General features: G+C 40.1%; 1 protein-coding gene and 1 long non-coding RNA gene across 2 annotated transcripts in view; one reads left to right on the top strand and one right to left on the bottom strand.

Annotated features, from left to right (window-relative positions):
* Window positions 1-5,155, bottom strand: part of LOC121871871 (type 2 phosphatidylinositol 4,5-bisphosphate 4-phosphatase-like) — a 34,893-nt gene extending 29,738 nt beyond the window's left edge. The window contains exon 1 of the mRNA XM_042374446.1: window positions 5,037-5,155. Within this exon, the coding sequence (XP_042230380.1) occupies window positions 5,037-5,139 (103 nt within the window). The 5' untranslated portion in view covers window positions 5,140-5,155. The remainder of the gene's footprint in view (window positions 1-5,036) is intronic.
* Window positions 5,156-20,655: 15,500 nt separating this feature from the next.
* LOC121871870 overlaps window positions 20,656-25,802 on the top strand; it is a 22,567-nt gene continuing 17,420 nt past the window's right edge. Inside the window, exon 1 of the long non-coding RNA XR_006089974.1 lies at window positions 20,656-20,712. This is a non-coding gene — a long non-coding RNA (uncharacterized LOC121871870). The remainder of the gene's footprint in view (window positions 20,713-25,802) is intronic.

Raw genomic sequence — 25,802 nt, 5'->3', positions numbered from 1 at the left:
GAGTCGTCCAGTTGCCTGGAAATCTCATTCCTGGAAGTGCTCTGCACTAATTGTTCCGGCTAACGGAAATATCACTGTTAATGTTTTAACTTAAAACATATACAGTACAGTGATATCTCCGTTACTTAAAACTTTTAAGTAATGTTATTTAATGTTAATAAATGGAACAATAGAAGTAGCTAACCACTAATGGCAAAAAAAAAAATCGAGATGGATTGGAAACACCAAAGTATACGTGCGCACTAAAGGAAACATAGCGTCATTTATCTTAAGAATATGTACAAAAGAGTCATGATTGTTTATTACTGAATATGTATTTGATTTAATTAATCTTTATACTGTATATGCGAAATGAACAATACAATTCATTAATACTACGTAGAATATCAAAACACACAAGAGGAGACGAGACGGCATTGTTGTTGTCAGTGTTTACACCCAAAATGTCAGTTATCTACCTGAAACTGAAGAAAATAAGATCCTGGTTGTTGTTGTAGTAAAATTTATGTAAAAAACATGTATGTTTTAATTAATGTACAGGAAAAGTAACCACTGAGGTTAAAGAAAAAAAGTGAGACATAGTGGAACGCCAACATATACGAGTGCACTCAAGGAAACATAGTGTTATGTATCTTAAGAATATGTACAAAAGATTCATTATTGTTTATTACTGAATATGTATTTGATTGAATTTATGTTTATGTATACAAAATGAACAATACAATTCATGAAAAAATACGCGATAGCATTGATTTCGTTAGTGTTTACACCAGTGTCGATGGTTCAACATAAGAAATTGAAGAAAATAAGACCCTGGTTGTAGCTGTAGCAAAATTAATTTAAGAAATTAATATACAGTAAAACCTCGATTAACTGCCCACATATGGGGGGAAGGGGCCGACGGATAATCCAAAAGGTCGGTTAATAATAAATAAAGTCTACGGAAATAAAACATACCTTTTTAAAGTACCTATCCCTAACCTCCCTCATTTAAGTCCCTCTATTCATTTTTGTTCATTTGCCATTTATATTTCAATAGCATTTGCTTTAAAACATTAACCACTTTATTTAATAAATATGAACCAGCACAGAAACCGTGAATAATCACAGAAGTCAAAGAACATAATACATTAATAACAAAATTTTTATTAGTGAAGTACTGTATGGCACCTAAGCAGTATCCAAAAACCTGAGAAAAGAATAGAATAGTGTTTATAGTGCCATAATCCTTCCATGAATGCATGTACAGTAGAGCCACTGTGTTGTAGTTTTATGTCCCGGGATCGGCGGTTAATCCGAAAGTGGGTTAATCCGAAAGTCGGTTGATAGAGGTTTTACTGAACTGTATATGTTTTAAGTAATATACTGTACAGGTATATGTTTTAAGTAATGTTATTTAATGTTAATAAATGGAACAATAAAAGTAGCTAACCACTAAAGGAAAAGAAAAAACCGAGACGGATTGGGAACGCCAACATATGTAATTGCGTAAATGTGAAAACATAACATCATTTCTCTACATAAGAATATGAAAGCAAAACTTATCACTGTTCATATGATTTAAATAATACATATACTACACTTACGAAAGTACTGTAAAACAAAAATTCTACTCACCAATGGTGGTAAAGTCTAAAACATAAGGAAAGTCACTGAATGTTGTTTGAGTTTTTACTCAGATGACGAAGTCATCAGGTTCAACTCTGGCTGAAGCTGTAGGTTTCCATAAAGATATCACAGCTGTTGCTGAAACTGTTACGGAACCTGAAGTTGTTGCTGAAGCTGCTTATGATGCTGAATTTGATGGTGTATAGTTGAAGTTGATGGTTTTGGCCTTTGAATAATAAAGCTGTTGAAAGAACCTTGCACAGCTGCATTCTTTTCTCATTAAACATCTTTAAGTAGAGGTCATATGCATTTTTCACGTCCCTGTTAATTTTAATGCTTCATTCTGTTAATGGATCCACTTCAGAAAATATGTTCATTGCTTACTCCATTAATATCCACAGACCTCTCACCTTTTTCATATCGTTTTAACACATCTAGTTTCTCGGCTAAGCTTATACTCTTTCTTTCAGCTTTTGAACCAGCACTACCATCACTTCCTCATGTTGAATAGGGACGCAAAAATGCCGTAAGCAACCCAGAAACCCGAGAAAGTTTTTCTCCTTTTCCTGTTCAGATGTGTGAAAACAAAAGGGCCGCCAGCTGCAACTGTTTATACTAGTGATACTGGCGTCACCACTCACAAGCCTGGCAGCCTCCGTGCGCAGGGAGTGGTTTTTTTTTATAATACACATAGGGATTTGGTTATTATTTATATGAAAATGTAATTTTATTTTATTTTTTATTCTACTTTTGTCATAAATACGGAGAAAATAATGGTGTAAATTGAATTGGGTCCCAAATTAAACAGGGTCTTAAATATGAAACGTCGTTAAGAGAACCATCGTTATCGGAGGCTTTCCTGTATACTGTATAAAATAATTGTCATTTCCCCGTAAACTTGAAAAAATATGGCAATATAAGACCACTTCTCCCCATTTCCCTGATTGCTATCAACCACCATTATTGGCACTATCTATTCTATAGTCATTCAATTTACAGACAGATCCATTAAATTCATCACTCTTTCAGTGGAAGTTCTGCATATGATTTTACTTCACTTAATCCAAAACAGGATGCATCAGCATTGGTGAAACCACTGGATGGCAGGTAAGGTACTACACTATGGGCAGGGAAATAATGGATAATGTATTAATGAAATGTAGTGCTGAACAGTACTGTACAGTACAATATATACTCATGGTAGTCACCTTCTGGAAAACCACTGTTTTCTGTCCCCAACTTTTTCCTTTGGTCATAATCACATTAGTTAACTTTATCCAGCAGTCTGACATAGATTCCCTTTCTTCTTACTTTTCAAAGACTGCCATTTCCTTCACTTCTCCATCTTTCTACTTTGTTATACAGGTGCAGTACAGGGTACTTTTGGATCACCTAAAGAATCTCCACCCCAGCTTATTTTATTTAAATATAAACCACCTTAACACTAACCAAACCTTACCTCATCCCTCCAAATAGTGTTAGGGTGGCTACTCTTTAGGTGAAATAAGCTGGGGTGGAGATTCTTCAGGTGATCAATTCATTTCTTTCACATCCTGCTGTATTATTTCTCCTTTCTCACATTCATACAAATTTAAAATGATCTTCATCTTGTACACACACCATTTCTTTTCAAAGACTTCATCAAAAAATTTAAGCATATGAGGATGCTAACAACTTCTTAAACTTTAACAATCTTGGCATTTTGGGGCTATTAAGATGTCTGACATCCCTGCTGGCAAGTGCACCATCTATTAGCCTCAAAATTTCCTTTTTACAATGAATGTTTCACTAAACAGAGATTCCAAGAGCAGTATGATGCAAGTTCTGAACACAATCATGAAAGATCCACTGACATTAGATGAAAGACACTAGATGTTTTGCAATGAAACAGCTAATAGATGATAAAATGCTATTTTGCCATAAAATGATCATAAACCAAAGTTAACCAAACAGTCTTTGAACAGTTTTTTTGTTGGTATGTTTGATTCACATTGTATTAAACATAATTTCATGGCAAAGCAATTTGTATTGATAGCTGGCATATGTCCCAACAGGATGAAGAAACTGCACTATTTGAAACAATGTGAGAAGTTCTCGGGCCATTGCGAGAAGAAGGTAAATCAGGCAAATAAATTATTGGGTCTTATAAGAAGGTCGTTCAGATATCTAGACGGTCCGTCCCTCGTAACGATCTTCAAGAGTGAAGTGCTTCCCCATCTGGAGTACTGTCACCCCATCTGGTCCCCGAGATATGCTAGGGACTGTCAGTTGGTTGAAAATGTTCAAAGGAGGGCCACCAGACTGGTGCCTGCACTTCAGCACCTCAACTACCCTGAGAGATTGGAGCGCCTGAACTTGCCTAGCTTATACTACAGACGGGCAAGGGGGGACCTAATTGAGGTGGATAAGCATCTCAAGGGGCACTACTCAGTCGAGTGTCCTTACTTGGAGCTGGCAGACGCTCGCCCCACAAGGGGTCACAGCTCAAGATTGAAGAAGCCGCAAGTCCAAAAAACTGTAAGGGCAAACTTTTTCGGAGTGAGAGTTGTGAACTCTTAGAACAATCTGCCAGAAAGTGTTGTGATGGCACCGAGTGTGAGCTCTTTAAAAACCAGACTTGACCAACACTGGAGCAGGTTCAGGTACATTCAGGAGCCGGTGCATGCCCAGTACTTGCCAACAGTGTGTAACAGAGATGTGACCAATCGCCCAAGCAGCTAACGAGCCAATCAGTGGTGAAGAGGATAAAGGTAAAAAAAAAAAAGTAAAAAGATAAACAGTGTTAATAATGGTACAGTGCTAGCAGATGGCATATTCAAGGTTGAGAGAACAGTTACACATTAGTGGCAATCTAAATAAATATAAATTACTTTAAACATAATCATCATTCATCTTAAAAATGCAAAGCTTTACTAACTGTCAATTTGACTAAACTTGGGACTTTTATTAAGGGAATTTGTGCATACAAAGTGACACAAAGCATTGCTAAGCTTATATCAATTACAAAACTGCTAGCATAGCATATGGCAGGTTATATTATGTATATATAAATAGGTATAACAATGAATAATGATTTCATCAAATATAATCTACGTTACTACCACTGTGATCATGTGACAGATGTACCCATCAACAACAATGACTCAGGTGACTGCCTCCACATAACCCTCAAATACACGTATCTTATAAAATTTAAATTTACCCTCAAGCGTTATAGTCTTACGCAATTTCAACTAAATACAATCATATTATATTTTAGAAATTAATGTCAGTGGTAAACGTCAGTAGAATATCCTGTTGTCACGATACAGAGCGAGCAGGTTCAGAGGTGGGGGTGTCAAGTAGCATACTCAGTTTCTTCTTCTTTACACTTAACGCCAGGCACTCAATAGCTACTCCGTATACTTCAATGGATTATAAGTACAAACCTTGACTTGTAGGTGATGCTGGCCCTCCACAGGAAGCCTGCCCAAGCACATTTTGTCCGCCTCCGATGAGCGGTGTTCGCTCCTCTGCCATTGTAATGATCATATGAGCTCTGTTCCAATAATTTCACTTCACTTCTTCCTAAAATATAATTATAACATTTGTGTTCCAAACAACATCAGAATATAAAAAATAGATAAAATATCGTTGTTTCTCGCTTCAAATATTCTATTGTATAATGTAAAAAACAGCCAGTAGATTCACATATATTAATAGGAGTTTCTAACTGTACACAATTGATATCAGGAAGTCTTGCAAACAAATGTCTCCCGGGACCTTTAAAAATGACCCATGATACAGGTTTAAGCTGGATTCCATTCACGAGTTAGCGGTTGCGTTGGCATTAACGCCAAAAATAGATCACATTGAAATGTTCACGGCTGTTCCCATTGGCACGGTAGCGAAAGCGTTATGCTGTTGCAGTACAGTTTGACAGGATATTTACTTCTACTTTGAGCCTCTTCACCACTGATCGGCTCGTTAGCCGCTTAGGCGATCGGCCACGTCTCTGTTAAGCACTGTTGGAAAGTACTGGGCATGCACCGGCTCTTGAATGTACCTGAACCCGCTCCAGTGTTGGTCAAGTCTTATCTTGAAAGAGCTCACACTCGCTGCCGTCACAACACTTTCTGGTAGATTGTTCCAAGAGTTCACAACTCTAACTCCGAAAAAATTTGCCCTCACAGTTTTCTGGACTTGCGGCTTCTTCTGTCTTGAGCTGTGACCCTGTAGTGGATTCCTCCCCTACAACTGCCGTGTCCCTGACCAGCCGACCCCCGCGAATTCCCCAGCGTACGCCTCGTGGTCAAGGTCGGTAACCAGCGCCGCCGAACAAAGCGGAGGTCAACCATCAAGCCACGCCTACCCCCGCTATATAAGACCTCACGTGGCCGTCACCTATCTCCTTCTACCTACAGCCACCAGTAAGCAACACCTCCTCCTCCGCTCCCGCCTGGCGGCCCTCGCTCCCGCCGGCGACTATGCCGCCCTACAAGCTGCGTGTTCTCCTCTGAGCACCCTCACCAACCAGCTCTCTCTACATCACGCTTGGACTCACGCTGCCACCCCCTAGCACCAAGCTGCATTGTACATCCAATACAATATGTATACAGAGAGCACATTGTGAGTTTCCTTTCTCCATCCCATCCTGAGTGTGAACCAATATCTCATAACCACACAACCCCTTGTGGGGCAAGCGTCCGCCAGCTCCAAGTAAGGACACTCGACTGAGTAGTGCCCCTTGAGATGTTTGTTTGTTTCATAAATGACATGCCTGACGTTGTACACTCCTCCATACATATGTTTACCGATGACGCCAAGTTATTTCGGGAAATCAAGAACCAAGCAGACTGTGAAGAGCTGCAGAAGGACCTCTGTGGGCTCCAAGAATGGTCGAAGAAATGGCTGCTGAGATTCAATGTCACGAAGTGCAAGAGGATGCACCTAGGGCGTACCAACGGTAAGGAGGCGTATCATATTTCCCAACGGGATGAAGAAACTGCACTAGTTGAAACTGAATGTGAGAAGGACCTAGATGTGCATGTTGACAATGAGCTGAAGTTTTCGGGCCATTGTGAGAAGAAGGTAAATCAGGCAAATAAATTATTGCTTGGTTTCTGGCTCTTGCATACCTCCTCCTGTCTTGCTCATCGTTTGACCCAACCCACGTCTTGAATTTCTGGGTTTTCTTCTTAATTTTGTCGACCGCCGCATGGTTCATGTGTCGTGATCCCCTCGTATTCTTAGAAGCACTGGGTTAGGTCTTGGGTATATATTTATCGATCAAATGGGTCATTTTACTAGTTATGATATTCAGCGTAGTGTCTGCGTTCTTGTACCTTAATAAGTCAGGCCAGTTGATACCCCTCATCTCTTCCCTCATCCCATTGTAATTTCCCTTGTAATATTTGCACCTTGGCCTGGCCTTATCTTGAACTAGGTAACAGTTAAATCTAAATGACAACACTATATGGTGACCGGTAGCAACTGGGGCAAGGTGTTCCAGTTTGGCCACCATACCCTCCTCGTTTGTTATGATGAGGTCTAGTGGCTTGGGTGTTTGCTCCCTTCTGTAATGTGTCAGGTCTCTAACGTGTTGGAACAGAAAATTATCTCTCAGAGTTTATACAAAAAGAGTAGCAGGGTTATTCAAGTCACTTGGGGTGAACTCATTTCCCCAGTCGATGTCGCCATAGTTAAAGTCCCCCATGATAAGGAGGTGGCTGGGGTTGAACATCACCGCGTTGTCTGTTAAGGCTCTTAAGTTCCTTTGATTTAGTGGGCCACAGTTTGGGGATCTGTAGATACACCCGACAATAAGTAAGTCCCCTCCCTTTGGTTTAATTTTACACCACTTGGACTCTTCAAAAACATCATGTCCCTGTACTCTCGCCTGGCTGGCTCCAAGGTCTTGCCTAGCATAGATAATCACACCCCTCTTGCAAGTTCCTTGAGAAAGGTTCGTAAATGAGTCATATCCCGCAATACTGAAGTCACATTCCTCTGGGTCGATTCTCCTATTCTTGTACAACAGTTCGACGACTCCTAAAATATCTGGTTGGTGTACCTTCAGTAGTGTTTCAAACTCCTCTCTCTTATCAAGGAACGTGTCAGTATTAGCGTATATGACATTCAAGCCCGAATTTGTTCGCGGTAACATCTCTGCTCTTAGTAGTAACCCACCCCCCCCACCCCCATTCTCAGAAGCTGCAGCATTTGCTAAGTACACTGTATTTTGCAGGGTGTGGCTAGAAATGTCATTGTTCACAAGGCGCTCGCCTCCTCCCGGCCGATAGGCGGAGCTGGTGCCACCTTCCGAGCGGAGGGTAGAGCGGGTGGAGGGTGCGCTGCTGTCCCCTGGCACTGTATTTGTATGCTGATGGGTTGTTTTAAAGGTAGGGTTGAGGATGTGTTATGCTTAGTTGGTTAAGTGCTCTAGATTATATTGCTTGAGGTTCTCTTATATTTTTTATGCTATGTTTATTTGTGGTAATCCAATTCTGTTACTTGAAGCTTAATCATTCTTAATTTGTAATTCCTGTTTATTATAGATCTATGGATACTGATGTTGCATTAAGTTGAATAAAACCTCCCAGTATTTACCTTCGTTTTCATAACAGCTAGAGACTCAGTTGATAGGAAATATCCAAAGGAGGTCCACCAGATTGGTACCTGCGCTACGGCACCTCAGTTACCCAAATATTTTAAAACGCCTGAAAATGCCTTACTTATACTACAGGCGGGAAAGGGGTGACTTAATTGAAGTTTATTAGCATCTCAGAGGACACTACCTAGTCGTGTCCATACCCGGACCTAGTAGATACCCGGCCCACCAGTCAGGGCAAACTCTTGGAAAAATCTGACAGAGAGCATGGAGAAGGCGTCGAGTGTTAGCTCTTTCAAAACCAACATTGGCGCAGGTACAGATACATTCTGGAATTTCTGGAACCAGTACATGCTCAACCAACAGTGCCTAACAGACTTGACCGACCGGCCGACCTGACCACCCAAGTGGCTAACGAGCCGATCAGCGGTAAGTGGCGAAGAGGAAAAATTAAAGTAAAGAAGTATGCAGTGTCCCTCTGACACCCACTTTCACTTTTCATAGATTATTTGGAGGAATAAAACAAATTAATTATTGGGTCTTATAAGAAGGTCGTTCAGATATCTAGACGGTCCGTCCCTCGTAACGATCTTCAAGAGTGAAGTGCTTCCCCATCTGGAGTACTGTTACCCCATCTGGTCCCCGAGATATGCTAGGGACTGTCAGTTGGTTGAAAATGTTCAAAGGAGGGCCACCAGACTGGTGCCTGCACTTCGGCACCTCAACTACCCTGGGAGATTGGAGCGCCTGAACTTGCCTAGCTTATACTACAGACGGGAAAGGGGGGAACTAATTGAGGTGGATACTGGATAAGCATCTCAAGGGGCACTACTCAGTCGAGTGTCCTTACTTGGAGCTGGAGGACGCTCGCCCCACAAGGGGTCACAGCTCATGATTGAAGAAGCCGCAAGTCCAGAAAACTGTGAGGGCAAGCTTTTTCGGAGTGAGAGTTGTAAACTCTTGGAACAATCTACCAGAAAGTGTTGTGACGGCACCGAGTGTGAGCTCTTTCAAGACAAGACTTGACCAACACTGGAGCAGGTTCAGGTACATTCAGGAGCCAGTACATGCCCAGTACGAGCCGATCATTTGGTGAAAGGATAAAAGAAAAGGAAAAGTAACAGAGACGTGACCGATCGCCCAAGCGGCTAACGAGCCGATCAGTGGTGAAGAGGCTATAGCCACCTCTTCAAAGTTTGGTGCAATTAGTTCGTTTTTATGCCACCACACTCTTTCGTGCGCTGCACAAAAAGGTTCTTCGCATTTAAAAATACGGGTTTCGATATGAAGATATTCTTCAAGGGAAGATGTTGTTTAATAATATGGCCGTGAAAGTAAAAAAAAGTAATATCTCAGTGCTTCAACAACGTTCTTCATGCATCATACACAATTAAGAAGAGTATGCTAAGAGAGTTTCATCTCTAATAATCTTTTAACTGTTGTTTAAATAATTTAGTTACTAACTTTGTTATCTTCGTCGTTGAAGCACAGTAATTATATTATAACAACAATTTTGTATGCACTCTCCCTGATAAAGGTACCTACAGTGTGGCGCAGGCTCAAATAATAATTAATTTCATTATTATTTTCACTAGAAATTAGACTTTTACTTGGCCTAGAAATGAAATCGTTGTTTCAAAACACCTGAAAATTATGAAAATATTGCGTGACAATAACTACAAGTTCATGGATGGCGTTAATATTCTCTAATACAATCAAGTGCCTCTTGAGGGACTGTAGCGTTCGTTTGTACGTTGACGTGCTCAAGGAATGTAACAATGTACAGGATTGGTCACTTTACACCAATCACCTATCGTCTATCTAATTCTGTAGTACTACCAAGTTGAAGTTATAGCTCTCAATATTTGTGCGTTATTTTTCTTCTCTAATACAGATAAAATTGTGTTGAATATAAGAGGAAAATATAAAAAAGTGTCACAGTGATGTTGATAAAGGTTGAATTTAATTGCTATATGAGCCAGAGCCTTGTATATATACCTCGTTAAAGGTCATATATCTTTATTAATTGGTAAAACTGCAACAAAGTTGAGTTGTTTACATCAACATGGCGGAATACGGTGAAGGAACTGAGGGCAGAAGAAAATGGTTTATACCTTCTGAGAAGACGGTGTTGACAGCGTTAATAGAACAACACAAAGATGTAGTGGAGTCCAAGAAGAGAGACGGAGCATCTAATAGGGAGAAGGAACAGGTTTGGGAGGTGATAGCAGCCCAGTTTTCAGCACATCCTTCAGCTCAACGCAGGACCAGCCGGGAGTTAAGGCGGTGCTGGGAAAACATGAAAGCAAGAGCCAAGAAGGCACTGGAGAAGTAATACTATGCTAATTTATATTACTTACAGTGTAGCGGACTCACGGTGTAATGCCGTTGTTTATTTAATTCATGACAAAGGTGCTGTGGTCGATCCCGAAGTCTTCATTGTAGTAACGACTGATCATCTGACACTTAACTAATGTTTATTTCATAGTATATTGCTCCTCTAATATAATACTGCATATGACCGTAAATTATAGACGCAAACAAGAAATTAAGAGGTTATCTAATAAAGAGAGAGAGAGAGAGATAATAGTAGTTGTGAGTGACTTCATAAGATACAAGTAAATTTAGTTAAAGCAAAATCATTCAAGATAATGAGATAAACAGCCAAAAAACATATTAAGTGAGGCTGTCAATTACACTAGGGGGTAAATATTTGTCCATTGGCCGTCCTCAGATGTTGATACAAAGTAGTTTTTCTTGTGTGTGTAATATGTGTTGACTCAAGTCTGACCTTCATTTCGGTAAAAATGCAGTTTCGGCCAATATGCCGTAATAGTTTAGAAATTAATTTATCCTGTGTATTTTGGTGTGATTTAATCGAATTTGACCTTTATTTCCGGGGGATGTACCCGTTTTTGAGTTAACCCCCCCCTCCACCAAAAGGAACAATTTAAATTTAATTTCTGACATTCTTATTCCTTGCCTCTGGTTAAAATGAGGTTAGAAATACTCCAAATAAGGAGATGGTTAAAGCAGTCAGCTGTGTATTGGGCAAAACTGCAATAATACCTTCATTTTTTTGCAAATTAGCGGTTTAAAAAAAATGAAATTTTCATTTGTAGCCGAAAACCGCTAATTTACACCAAAATGTCTGTCAGGTATGAGTAAATCACACAATAAAACACACAAAACAAAAACCTAGCCTCACCTAACCATTTTTTGGAGCTTACCTGCTACTGTGGTGGAGGATACAGCTGGGCAATCTGGTACACTTATGGTTACAGACAAAAGAATTTAAATTTTTTCTTTAAAGTGAACAATTTCCACACTCTGGACACAGTCTTGATGTTGGGAGGACATCGTGATCTTGTAATATTTGGTTTGCTTCACTGTCGTTCTCATAAACGTGCTGAATAACAGCTAGATAAGGGAGAGAGCACCTAACACAGGCCATCAAGAAAGCCTTTCAAAATTCGAAATTGCATGGTGGAAGACTGCTTCAAAATAAATGGCCAGCCAAGTCACTTGACATGATACTTGAAGGTCATTAGGTGTCATGTCACAAAGAGGAGGAGAGAAGTGACTCTGACAACATGGCGGGTACAGAAATTTACACCAAGTAATTTGTGAAATACTCCGTTAATATTGATTTGCACAAGAAATTATATTAAGTCGTTTTTTTTTATAGTCTTTGTGTCTGTAATGTTGAAAATTGGTAACCTGCAGACAGCCAATGGACGAATATTAACCGACAAGGGTTAAATAAAGTTAAAATTAGGTTTTAATGCTGTTTCAGCCCCAGCTCGGTTAGAGCAACTATGTGTTTATCATTAGTTATATCTCGTCAATAGGAAGAACTTTTTCTAATACCACTTCTGTCGCAAATGGATATTAACCGAGATAGTAAATTCACTTAAGAAATTAACAAATGTACATTCACCGTGTGTCGGGTGTTTGTTTACAACTAACCCGCTCGGTCTGAGCATAATCTTACGTCCCCCCCCAAAATTTAAAGTTATCCCATGATGCGTTATTACTGCAGTTTCCCTAGCAAATGACTTAAATATACCAGGGGATCCAGGGGGTGGAGCTCTCCCCCCCCCTCTGGGTTAGGAGGTTAAGCTAGGTATTTTAGGCCATTTGTGATGGAAACGTCGAAGAAGAAAAGCGTCTTAAAATCGTCTAAATAATCGGAAAAACACTGCTAAACTCAAGAGCCATATTGGTTGAAAATGCAAATTTACCCATGACGCTTCAACGAAGTTGCTTTCATTGGTACCAAATATCAAAAAGGTATTTATTGATTTATTTAATTTTTATTACGGGATTAGCCCACCCGGGCACAGGTCACTGACCCACATCGGGGCCTGGGGGGCAAAATTGTAATAACAATACCTGTAATAATAATAATTCATAATAAATAAAATTTGTAATAAAAAATACCTAATTAAAAATAAAAATACTGTAATAAAAAATAATAATACTGTAATAATAAAGAACCATAAAGAAAAAAAATTAATAAATAAATAAAAAGTAAGAAACTTTATATGTAAGTTGTATTGTCAATAGTAAGAGAAACAATTAAAACCCTGCAATTGTGTGTAAATGAGGCAGAAAGTCAGATCAGCAACCTGGGTCACAATTTTCGTGATGCCATATGGTAGTACCTCCCTGTTTGGTAGCTGCCTACTGTTTAATATGGCGGGGATGGCTAGGAAGTTAGGTAAGGTTAGGTAGGTTTCTTTGGTTGGTTAGGTCAGGTTCTATGGGGGGGTGATAACTCCAAAACGGCTCATTTCCAAAAGGAATAAAGGTGAAATTCGAATGAGTCGCCAAATGTCATGGGAAGAACAAAAATTTGGTTAAACAGTTTTCATTGATTTTATTAGAGGATACTGTATTTTGTTGAGAAAAATAAAAAAATGGCTGAAATCATGTGCTAACCTAACCTAACCTTTAACTTAACTTGCCTGTATCTAGAAAACTAAGCATTTACAAAGGGAAAATGAATAGAACTGAAAGTAATCGGCATACAAAACAGTTTAAAAACACCCTCATAATTACCGAACTGTTGACGGCCACATATTGTGCATTTGCCCTCACGGTACATGTTTACATCTGCCACATCACAGCTGATGACGCGCCTGTAAGAATGTTATCTAAACTCAGCTATATCTAGAAAACTAAGTATTTGTTGAAGAAAATGAATAGAAGTTAAAGTAATCAGCCTACAAAAGTGTGTTAAACACACCCCCCATAATTACCGAACCTCTGAAGGTCACAAGTCGTATATTAACCTTATGGAGATGCTACAGTATACTGAACATATATACAGTATTTTTTTTTTTTTTTTTTTGTAGATACACCAACAAATGGCTCAAGATAATGAAATTTAAACATATAAGCAGCCAAAAAACAGATCTTTTTAAACTCTTGAATAAATAAATTTAAATATAAACATACAGTACAGTACTGTATATAATATCTGTACTTTTGACAAAGGGGCACATCACCTCTGGAACAAATGTGGCTGACTGCTCGGGCATTATGAAGGACCACAGGGATACAGGAATAAAATCCAGGTGGTTTCTCTGTAAATAAGTGCCCTGCTATCAGTGCTCCTGCAACCTGTTTCATTGGTTATCTGTTAATTAGTGTGATCATACAAAAAGATATGGTTATATAGCTACCTGCTGTTATTCTGTCTCTAAAATGTATCAGGCCATGATTAATGGAGAAAAAGGTCTTCTCATCGGTGAAGGTCACCCTCGACCAGTAGTTCAGCCTTTCACCAACATATTGCCGAGCGAAGGCGAGCCTGGCAGCACGGTGTTAGCCTGTGAGTTGCTCTTTATTTTTTGTGAACTCTGTGGTATGAGCATGGTTAATTGATCATTCTAGGTGTAAGATGAATAATTAAAACTTCTAATTACTCTATGATTAACTTAATACATATATTGAACATAACTTAAAGGATTATGACAAAATGAAATAGAGTAAATGTATTACCTGCATATGGACATTCTGAAGTACTGTAGTTGGCATTTGAGTTTAAGAAAACAGTCATTTGAGCAGGTATTTTCTTCCCATTGATTCATTGGTTAATTGATAATTCTAGACATGAAACTAATGATGAATAAATATTCTGTTTAATCTATGATTAACTGTGTACTGTATAATGATTATAAAATTTTATTATAATGATGACATAAATATTTTGCAGATTTGATATACTGTATAGTAAAATATACAAAATATAATGGCATTTAGACATTCCATGAAAGCTAGTATTTGGGCACCTAAGAAAACAGTCATTTGAATATATTTTCTCTTCTCATTGTTTTGTTTGCATCAGATAAGAGCATAGAAAACACAACTAATCAATAGTTTCATCCTGTAAAGATGTGCTCAAATTAGTAACAAACAATCCTGCTGCACTGAATCATCTTTCTGTCTCTACAGTGGTAAAATATAAATTTACACACATTATACTCGGATTAAATATATAAACGATTACTTGTTTAATCAATGGCATTCCCTGCCTGTGATGGATTCCCGCCTTATGTAAGCGTCTCCGCATTTTCTGCGTCAACACGTTTAGCTGCAGTTCGTCTCGAATGGCAACAGCATTTTTGATGGGTTTGTCATCCACTGCTTGCCAAATACTGTTGTCTTCCTGGGAAGTACAGCAAGTCCTCGCTTACCGTCGGGGTTACGTTCCTAAAAATGCGACGATATATGAAACAACGTTAAGCGGATCAATTTTCCCCATAAGAAATAGATAGAATATGGGAGTTACGTTCCCCAGCCTTCCTTTGCCCCATGAAGAACATTATACCTGTATATACAGAAAATCATTGCCATTTCTATAGAAATAGTATAGTACAGTACTGTATTAAGTTTGTATTGGTACTCACCGATGGGCGGAGGTGGTGGAGCGAGTGTGTGGTGGGTAGTGAAGCGGAGGAGGCAGATGGCGGGAGTGGAGGAGGAGGGTGGGAGCGGAGGGTGGTGAGTCACTGAGACTGTGGCTGCCTCCTCCTCTTCCTGCGCTGACTGGGGTTCCTCCGCCACTGTTTGCTCCTCCTCCATTGTTGTTTTCTCCTCCTCGGCTGCTTTGTGCTCCTCCTCGGTTACCAGCTGTTATGAAGAAGCTGCTTCTGCTGTCCTGTGACTAACAAATGAATCCAGTGTTGACTGCTTGGTGCTACTCTTCTTCTTATAGATATCAGTGTAACAACCAAGACTCATCAATTCTGCGTTGAACATTTGAGCTACGTTCTCTGTTTAGGTCGTCATCTATAAGGATTTGCATTGCTTGCTGGAACATGTTGAACGATTCTGCCATCCTCTTGGAAGTCAGCGCTTGTTGAAGTTCTTCTTCGTTGTCTTCAACGGGTATGTGTTCTGCTAGGTGTTGCAGGTCTTCTTTGATGAGCTCTTCTGTATGGGATGCCAGGACGTCCTCAATATCCTCTGATTCCAGCTCATCAAAGCCTGCCTGTCTCGCCAAGCTGAGGATATCCCTGTTCACAGCTGGGACTAAGTCCGTGAATCCGTAAAATTGTTGACGCACTCGGACCACAATTTATGCCACACACCATTCAGGCAACTTTCTGAAACCTCTTCCCATGCCTTGCCAATGTTGTCAATTGCATGAAGAATGTTGAAGCCACGCCAATATTCTTGGATCGTAGGTTTATTATTTCCGTCTGTAGCCTTGAGCAGCTGGGCCATGGTACAGAGTAAATAATATGCCTTGAATGCAGCAATGACGCCTTGGTCCATAGGCTGCATCAGTGCTGTCGTGTTGGGAGGCAGGAATACAACTTTTACACTCATGCAAGTCGTCGAGATTGAGAGGATGAGCTGGAGCATTGTCAACAATCAGAAGAATTTTGAAGTCAAGGTTCTCCTTGGCACAGTATTCCTTCATTGCAGGGACGGCGTACACGTTTAACCACTGGCTAAATATGGCGCTGGATATCCATGCGTTTTTGTTTGCCTTGTAAATGACAGGGCCTGTGGGTTAGCAGCACGAGAAATCGACATCGGCTTCTGCTTGAAGTCGCCGGCATCGTTTGCACCAAGCAGCAGCGTCAAGCGGTCTTTTGCCACTTTAAAACCTGGCGCTCTTTTCTCCTCCTTGGAGATATAGGTGCTCTCAGTCATCCTCTTCCAAAAGAAACCAGTCTCATCCACATTGAAGACTTGCTTCGATGAGTATCCTCCTTCCTGGATAATCTGTTTGAATTCTGGCGGGAATGTCTCGGCAGCATCCGTATCTGAACTGGCAGCTTCACCAGTCATCTTAATATTGTGGAAGTTATACGGCTGGCCGTAAAGGTCTCTTCCTTCGATCCTTCACCCTCTTCTTCCTTTATGTCGTCAAACAAGGATCTGGCCTTATGCTGGATAACCATAAGGCTCACTGGTGCATTGCGTTGATTCTGGTCTTCCATCCACATAGCCAGCATCTTTTCCCCTTTTCCGATCACAGTACTTCTAGTACAAGTTGTTTTAGTAGCACTGAGAGTAGTAGCACTTCCAGCACTAACCTTAATCTTGTCCGCGTTGGTTTGGATAGTACGCACTGTTGTGGGGGGTTAGACCAAGCACAGCGGCTATGTCCACATTGCGTTCCCCTTTTTCAAATCGGGTTAATACATCCAGTTTCGTAGCAAGGTAATGGTCTTATGTTGCCTCTTCACTGCACTAGCATCAGTAGATGGGCGCTTGGAAGCCATTTCGAATGGTTATAGTACAGTTTAAGAGCAAAAGCACTTGAGCACACAGGAATGATGTGAAGTAACAGAGATTAGTAGCTTGGCATTGCTTGGGGACACTGTGATGTCCGCGAGTGAGGGCAGCGCACCGAGCCGAGAGAGCGTAGTGCGGCCAGACGAGCGGGTGATACACCGTAGAAAGTAGTTCGTGACGACGCTAAACGACGTAGTAACGGATCCCCGGGACGTTAAACAAATTTTTGGTCTCTAAAGTTTAGCGACGTACAGTAGTGCTGAAACAACGTTAAGCGGGACAACATTATACGAGGATGCACTGTACAGTCGTAACTTGTGAATGGGGTCTCCTGTCTGAAGACATAAGTAAACCATATACTGTATGGTGACAGATTGTAGACCATAAATACTGTGTAAGGTCACCCTGTGTACATAAGCTCTCTCTCAGTCTTTGTAATTCAGTTGCCTCTGAAGATGTCTTGAATAAAGACGAAAGCTAAGGTGCTCCATCGTTTCTCTTTTCCCTGTGTGATTTTATCAATATATATATATATATATATATATATATATATATATATATATATATATATATATATATATATATATATATATATATATATATATATATATATATATATATTTGACCTACTCGACATACGACCACCCGCAGAGGAGGAGACAGGGCTGGGTGGGTCATCAATGTCGCTTTCTTCAGACAGGTTAACATTCAAGGTCGTGCTTGTTGAACGTATTGGATCATCTTTAGGGAGTAAAGAGGCAGCACTGGTGGGGCGTGAGGAGACAACAGTGGGACTTCTTAATATATGTCAATTTAGACTGCACATTTCTTATCTTTTCATTTGTAAATTTCCTGTAGCTAGTGCATCTTGGATCATTCTGTCAACTGCCAAAACCGACATTTTGATCCATTTCGTCAAACATTTACATCCCCATTAATAGTAGCAGATGCCTCTGCCATATGCTTCACTGAAAAAATTTTTGAGTTCTTCTTCTACATTTAGACTTTCTTCTTCCTATGCATTTTCTGTGCCAGTTCGATAAAATCCTCGTAACAGCTCTTCTGCTTACTTCTTCAACTGTTCAACATCTTCATTATCAATTTCTAACTCAAGCTGTTTTCCACCTCTTGTTACTAATCTCAGAAATTACTTCATCTTCATTAAATTCTCTGAAACTGTTCACATATCTTTTCAGGACTTTCTTCCATATTCCATTCATGCACTGTTCTAACCTCATCCCATGCTGCATTAATGTTCTCTATAAATACATGTTAAAATGTTGTAGTCCTTCACTTTCTGGCGTTTTCCTTTAGTAGCAGCAGAGTGAAGGTGATAAATAATTAGCTTTAAAAGCTGCAATCCTTGATACATGGGTTGGATGACAGAGGTAGTGTTAGGTGGAATGTAGAGTACCTTAACATCAGGGTGCATGTCGTCCAGGTGTGGTGGGTTCCCGGATCATTATCCCAAATTAACAAATCTTGAATGCAATCCCTTGTTGCAGACAATACTCTTGGCTCGTGGAATGAAACAAGTCATGAACCAATCCTCAAACAGTACTAGGGTCATCCATGCTTTCGTTACTGCAATAAAAACACTGGCAGTGTGTGCTTGGTAAGCCTGGGGTTCTTTGAATGATAGATCATAAAGGGCTTTGACTTGAAACCAGCTACATTCCTCCCCAACAGAAGTGTATTCGGTCCTGGAATGCCTTGAATCCTGGCATTGTTTAGCCTCTTTCTGGATGTATGTCCGTTCAGGCATGCGCTTCCATAATAATCCAGTTTCATCCTCATTGAATATTTGTTCAGGCAAATAATTTCCTTCCACAATCACACGATCTAGCTCCTTAAAAGCTTCAGCAGCAACAACATCAGCACTAGTTGCCTCTCCACTCATTTTAACATTATGTAAACTGTAGCGGTTCTTCAATCTGTTAAACCATCCATGACTTGCTGTGAAGGTTTGGTGCCTCATCTCCTGCCTGCTCCTTCAGGCTTTCAAAAAGGCTTCTTGCCTGTTCGAAAGCCTGTAAGGTCTTAAAGCTAAATTCATCTTCTGTGTCTGGTCTATCCATATCACAAGTAATTTTTCCATGTCGTGAATGGGACCTTGTCTTTCTTCGTTATTATAGTTCCCTTTAAGTGCTGATCCTACTACATCACGAATCGTTCCTTTTCCTTCAGAATAGTGGATACGGTCGAGTCTGAAAGCCTAGGTCTCATGAAATTGATGCCATTTTTCCATCTTCGCATTATTATCTTCATTTTCGTCTCAAAAGTAATTGACTGTCTTTCTTCATCTTTCCAGTCATTCTAAGTCAATTAAATATAGAAATAATGTTAGTACTGCAAACAGTTAGATTAACACCAACCTAAGCACTCCACAGGTTACCAAACACGCAACTCTCGGGGCAAACGTTGGTATAGAAAATCGACATCATTTGAAAATTTTTTGGTCCGTAATGCAGTCGTATTTGCGGATGGTCATTACAGACTGAGCAGTGTGGTGGTTAGTCATCGGGAGAGGTGTATTACTATAATGAAGCAATTGTAATTAAATTACAATTAATTTGGTATTCACTGGGTCATAACTGCAACCTCATTGTAACAGACACCATATAGAGGCCCCAGCCCATTCCCCTGTCATTCCTGGGTAAGTGACAGTTGCTTAGGTTTCAGCAGGAGGAGGGAAAGACTTGGGGAAATACAGCATGACCTATGCATGTGTGTGCGACTTTGGGAGGCTGTTGTGTTATCACAATGGGAATTATCTCATAAATTCTGGTCATTAAATATGCATAGAATGGTCAAGACCTGTAGTACAAGCTCGCAAAATGCCACCCTAATGTGCAATAACATATTCTACTCATAATTTGGTTTTGTCTTACATTTTTATATCCTTGCTTAATTAATATATACAGTACTGCATTGTAAGCTGCACAGATAACTCCTTAGCCCTCTCCCACCCCTCTAGTCCCCCTACACTCTGACTTTCCTCAACCCCCCCATGCCTCACCAACCACAGCCCCAAACAGCTCCGCTCACTAAGTGAATGTTTTGGGTTGATGAGTCAATACTGCCAGGGTTCACCGCGCCAGAGGGAGGATTGACAACACTGACTGTACCTGTTGGAAGTGGAAGAGGCTGTATAGTACCTGATAAGTTGACCCCATACTAGCTTAAATTGTGAAATGATATATCATACCATACCATACTGTACACAGTACAGTACTGTACTGTACTGTATTTAAACATATTTCTATGAAGGCCTCCTCTGCACAATAATTAAACTAAGTGTTGCCAGTAAAATAATTTAGCTCTTTATACCAAGTCCTTGTTTACACTGATAGCTATGAGTTCAAGATTAATTTCAATTAAAAAGTGCTGTGATCATTAAGAACTCAGTGGGAGCCCATTGCTGATGAAAGTAATGTATACACCCAGCAAGAGAATCTTTACTGTGTTTAAGCCTTTAATTTATATTAAAGGCTATGATTAGATAAGCATTGATATAGTGGTGTGCCAATTTGTGCAGGTTGAATACTGTATAGTAACATGTGCATTTCTTTATAGTTTTCTTTATATTGTACATTCTGATATCTTCGCATTCATTAGAATAATGTTTTAGTATAATGTTATTACTGTGCCTTGTCTTTCAGGCCAGAACTGTGCGGAGCGGATCCGAGGATATAGATCTGTGCGTCCTTTCTTGACCCCAGAAGTAGAAGCCGTTCTCAACGTGCTCAATCCTTGTATGCTAAATTCTGGTGTGTCTATACTGATGGTGAACTTGTGATGATCTAAACCCTCATTATTCTATACTGTACTATACTTATACTGAGAAATTATATTTCTTTCCAAGTACACACACACACACACACACACACACACACACACACACACACACACACACACACACATATATATATATATATATATATATATATATATATATAGTACAGTGAGCAGCTCACTTTCTGATGTTAATTCAGGCTGCTCGGCGTGGAGAGAAGCGTGAGTGAACAACATAACATGGGATTATTGAGACAGGCCCCGACTCCCTTTTCCAGACTAACACGTACGCTTTACTAAAATAACCTCTTAACTTTATGATGGTATTCACCCACACATAATATAGAGGAACAGTCAATAAGAAAAGAATAAACTGAGGTTAGGTTAAAAAAAACAAGGTTGGGGTTACTTCCGTTAGTAGGAGATGGGTGGCGTGGGGACTGGAGGCTGGTTCGCAGAGGGCAGGCTACTGGCCCTCAGGTGAGTCTTCATGGTGTCATCCACACCTAGTGCCTCCTGACAATCCCTCAAAGTCATCATCACTGTCTCTACCTCTGTCATTATCACTGGCTTGGGCTGGCTTTGTGGTGGGTTGGAAAAACTCTGTTATGCTGCTGATGGCTGGTGTTTATTGTCGTGATAAACCTTGATGTAGGGCTCATAGTCTGCAACAGTTGGGTAGTGAAGATTTCATACCTGTTTACGTCAGATTAGATTGGAAAGGAGGAGCTTGGCTTTCTCGATACACTTTCGATGGCACCCCTAACATTACTATGGGATAGCGGCGTTCTTCTTGGAATGGCGCACCTGCCCTTCACTAACGTCATCATCATCTACCTTCGTCGGTAGTCACATCGGTCTATACTTGTCAGAGTAAGTCGCTGGTGGTCTCGGGCTCCTGGCTAGCAGCACTCTCTTGGCTACTGTGAGTCCACTACTGCCACAATCTGAACCTCACCAGTCACAGATTTACTCTCCTCCGTTATTTACTTCCGTGTAAACAGTTGCTACAGACAGCTGATCATGCCTCCACCAGTACTTTCTTGACGTTGAATGTTCACAATTGTTTTAAAAGTACTTCCATAATAGTTGATCCTCGTCGTCTTCGCTCGCTATCGATTATTTGGTATACTTTCAGAGTTCTAACTCTTCCTTAGTGTTGGTTGAAACGCTCAGAGCTGATTTTTAATGAGAATGCAGCTTTTATATAACAGATTAACTCTTCGGGTCATGAAACATAATATAGGCCAGTGTTGGGAGAAGACCACTTCGTTAGGGTGACGATCTAACAGTAGGGCGAGTGTCCTGCGTTGTCCAGCAGCAACAAAATCTTAAATAGCACATTCTATACAGAATTTCTTCGCACGGAACAAAACAGTCATCAAACCAGGAGGACAGTGTAGAACATCCCGCCTTCTACGCAAGGTAGACATTGTGGTCCATCGCTCTTATCAGGCTATAAACTGCGTCGTGTGGATCTGACTGGTACCGGAGGCATTGGTGCTAAAACGGTGATGCACTCCTTCAACAACACCGCCCCGACACACTGGCATTCTTCCCTAAGGTCTTGGGTAGTTTTCCAAAAGACCAGATTCGTCCATGTTAAACAAGGTCGCCGATTGTACTGTCCATAATCTCCGACGGAGAATTCCTCAAACACGGCCAGCAGAAACTACACCACCAATGCTGATATTGTGATCTTGTTTCTTCAACCTCACAACCACCCAGAGGAAGCATTAAAGGGTTTGGGCTCTGTAATTCCACATCTTCGTGACACTGAAGCCACAGTTCGGCATACTCCTTAACAAAAGCGAATCCACCGCCAACAAAATGTATACAACAGCGCGCCAATTAGCCTCACAAATAATTTTTCCTGTCTTAGAAGCACCTGTTGCTGGCAATACTTGATCATGAAGCACCTGTAGACTTCTAGATGTTATATTATCCTTTATCTTAACCATCATCTAATTGTCCTGATCAGAACTCATAAATACCATATGGAGCGCTAGATCAACCTGTACATCTACTACCAACTCTTGTATGATCTATACAACTCATTAGCAAGAACGCCGGTTCTCTTTAGCCAGGCGGGTCCAGGTAGAAAGTTCTCTCCTGGCGGCGCAACCGTGAAGCCATTTACAAAACAATGAATCCACTATACACGGTATGGCCTGGGGGATGAAACTTCCGTGGTCGCGCCGCCTTTCCTCCACCAGGTGACCGTAATACCTAAACAATCACAGCTGCAGCGGAGGGAGGTCATGGCCCATTACAGTCCGAACCCATATAACGCCACTGATCGCAAACAAACACACACTACCACAATAAACACACAACGCATGAATTTGGATCCCAAAAATGGCGCTGCCTCGCCAGCCAGATCTCCAGCAAAAAGTGAGCAATCTGTTTGCAAGTTTATGGCGATAGGAAACGTAAGTGGGACCAGAACCAGTGATTTATATATATATATATATATATATATATATATATATATATATATATATATATATATATATATATATATATATATATATATATATATATATATATATATATATATATATATATATATATATATATATATATATATATATATATATATATATATATATATATATATATATATATATATATATATATATATATATATATATATATATATCAGTGACGTCATAGCGTGTCGGACTGTAAATTAGACCGCCATCGCCTCCCTCATGCTTAGCTGTGATTAGTTTAAAGTAATATAGTGTCCCACCAGCAGGAGAGGAAAAGCGACGTAAGCAGTTCTTCACCAGGCCACACATCATTGAATCAATTGTTCTGGCAAATGGCTTCGCGATTCACCAGAAAACTTCAGCCAAAGTCACTGGGACTCTGCGTGGGCAACAAGAACTGAAACAGATCAACATCAACATTGATGATCTGGGATGGTCAGGTTGAAACGCAAACAACTACCGTTAACAAGCGGGATCAACTGATTATTGAAACGAAATTACCAGAGGCGATCTGAAATACTAAAGTGATGATTATAAATGGTAATAGATATTGGGCATTAAATAAAGGCAGTTTCATTATATTTTAGCAGGATTTTTATATGGTCATATCCTATCCTTTTTAAGAAAATGTCTTTGAATGTGTGATACTGGTTGGCAATAGGCAAGGTATAAGGATAGACTTAAGACAAAACTGAAAAAATACCGTCGACCCTCACTCACCTAGAATGGTACTTCACCGTAGCAACGGAGACACCACATACGAAAGGTGTCAATACTTTCGGCGATTACTTTTTGCCTTCCGCACTGAATGTAGCCCTCTACCGATGCAGCAACATCTGTGGGCGTACGGTCCCTGTGCTTTCTCAGGTCACCTCAGAATTCACCAACAAGGTGGCTAAGAGCATAATAGCTCATATCATTGTATCATAGCTAGATAATAAGTCGCCCTCGATTCTGGTGGGCAACAAAGTACCCAAAGTAGTGGAATTGTATATTTTTCTGGCATAATACATATAAAGATACAGTATTTAGATGTTTTAGCAAGAATTTTTTTAGCTCACAGGCTTCTTATTTGTGGAAGTGTTGGCACCTACTTACATTATTTTCCATTTAGGCCGCAAGATACACATTGCCAGGATGCTATTCTTTTTAGAATAGATCTTGTTGGGGTAAATGTTAAAAATAAATGGAAGAGGTGTGTAGTTGATTATCTTATAAGTCAGGTTATAACAAGGAGGACTGTTGCCACAGATTAGCTTATTAATGTGACATGTTGTAAAAGATGTGGGGAAAGGTGTATGTTCTTTACGGAGATATTTTTATGTTATGTTAAGGAGAGTAGAATGGCCAGTAACAGTGTGAGGGTAGTGTTGCAGATGCTGAGCGACGGCCTGCGTAATATTCTTCTGAAATTGAAGCAGACAAAGGTCATGTAGCAAGCCAGGCATACAATGTAGCCTGGTGGTGGAATGATAGAAGTAATACAAAGATATGGTGAAAAAAGATCATGTAAGACCACCTGGAGATGGATGTGACAAGGAGGTCCTGGAGGCCAAAGCTGAGTCAGTCAACCAGAAGAGATTTACAAGGTAAAGTTTGAAGAGGATGCGTATTAGCGGAATACATTAACTTTGTCACAAGAACGTGAGCATCTACCGTTTTCAGAGGCAGAGGGACAAAAGCATAGACAGAAACCCCGATTCAGTGCATATTGGGACAAATGCTCATCTAGGATTTTTGATACAGAGACTATTTTACATGACAAGAGGATAAGCTAATTTATAAGAGATAAAGTGATGCATTTGAGCAGAGGACTACAGGGGCCTGAAGTTATTACGGTCAAGTTATGAAATTTGTGAAAATACGAACAATTCATGTCTTCAGGTATGGGTTTCTAAAGTGCAGGTAATATTTATGGCCCAATAACCTATATATATCTGGGAAAGGAAGCTGTACTGTGTTGTAGACTTAGAGGTACATGACAGGAAGACCATGCAGAAGTAGTATAATGGAAATAGAAAGTTATTACTTGAACATGCTTGAAATTGATTATTATGATATTGTTGAAACAAAAACCACCAGAATTAAGCGGCGAGAAGTGAACGTGAGTGGTGAGAGTTAATCCAAAAGTGTTGTGGCCTCTGTTGATCTCATAGTTCTGAAGGCACTATCAGGGGAGTTTAGGACTGGTTTTCCCAAGGGTTGTGCATGCGGATGAATCAAGCATGAAGGCAATGGAGGAATTTAGAGGCGGGAAGAATGGAATAAAGTCAAGGTTTGGGCAAGATATTAAAAATACCAGTTTGTGGTAAGAGGTGGAAAATGGCTGTGTACTTCTGTGAAGGTGTTGGCACTGAGTTGAACTGTAATTAATGCAATGGTGTGAAGGTGCCAAGTATAGTGATGTAAGTAGAGATCACTGGATGTTACTGACTTTTAAAGTGTTCTAGTCAAGTTATTCTGGCCTCGTCTGTTTCCATGGGTTGATGGTTTTTGACTTTCCTAGGCTCAGTTCACCCTTGATCCCAGCTATGAAATGGTGCCAAAACTTGGCT

The sequence above is a fragment of the Homarus americanus genome, unplaced genomic scaffold, assembly GCF_018991925.1.
Source record: "Homarus americanus isolate GMGI-L3 unplaced genomic scaffold, GMGI_Hamer_2.0 scaffold39675, whole genome shotgun sequence".
NCBI lineage: Eukaryota > Metazoa > Arthropoda > Malacostraca > Decapoda > Nephropidae > Homarus > Homarus americanus.
This window is presented reverse-complemented; position numbering and strand designations above follow the sequence as displayed.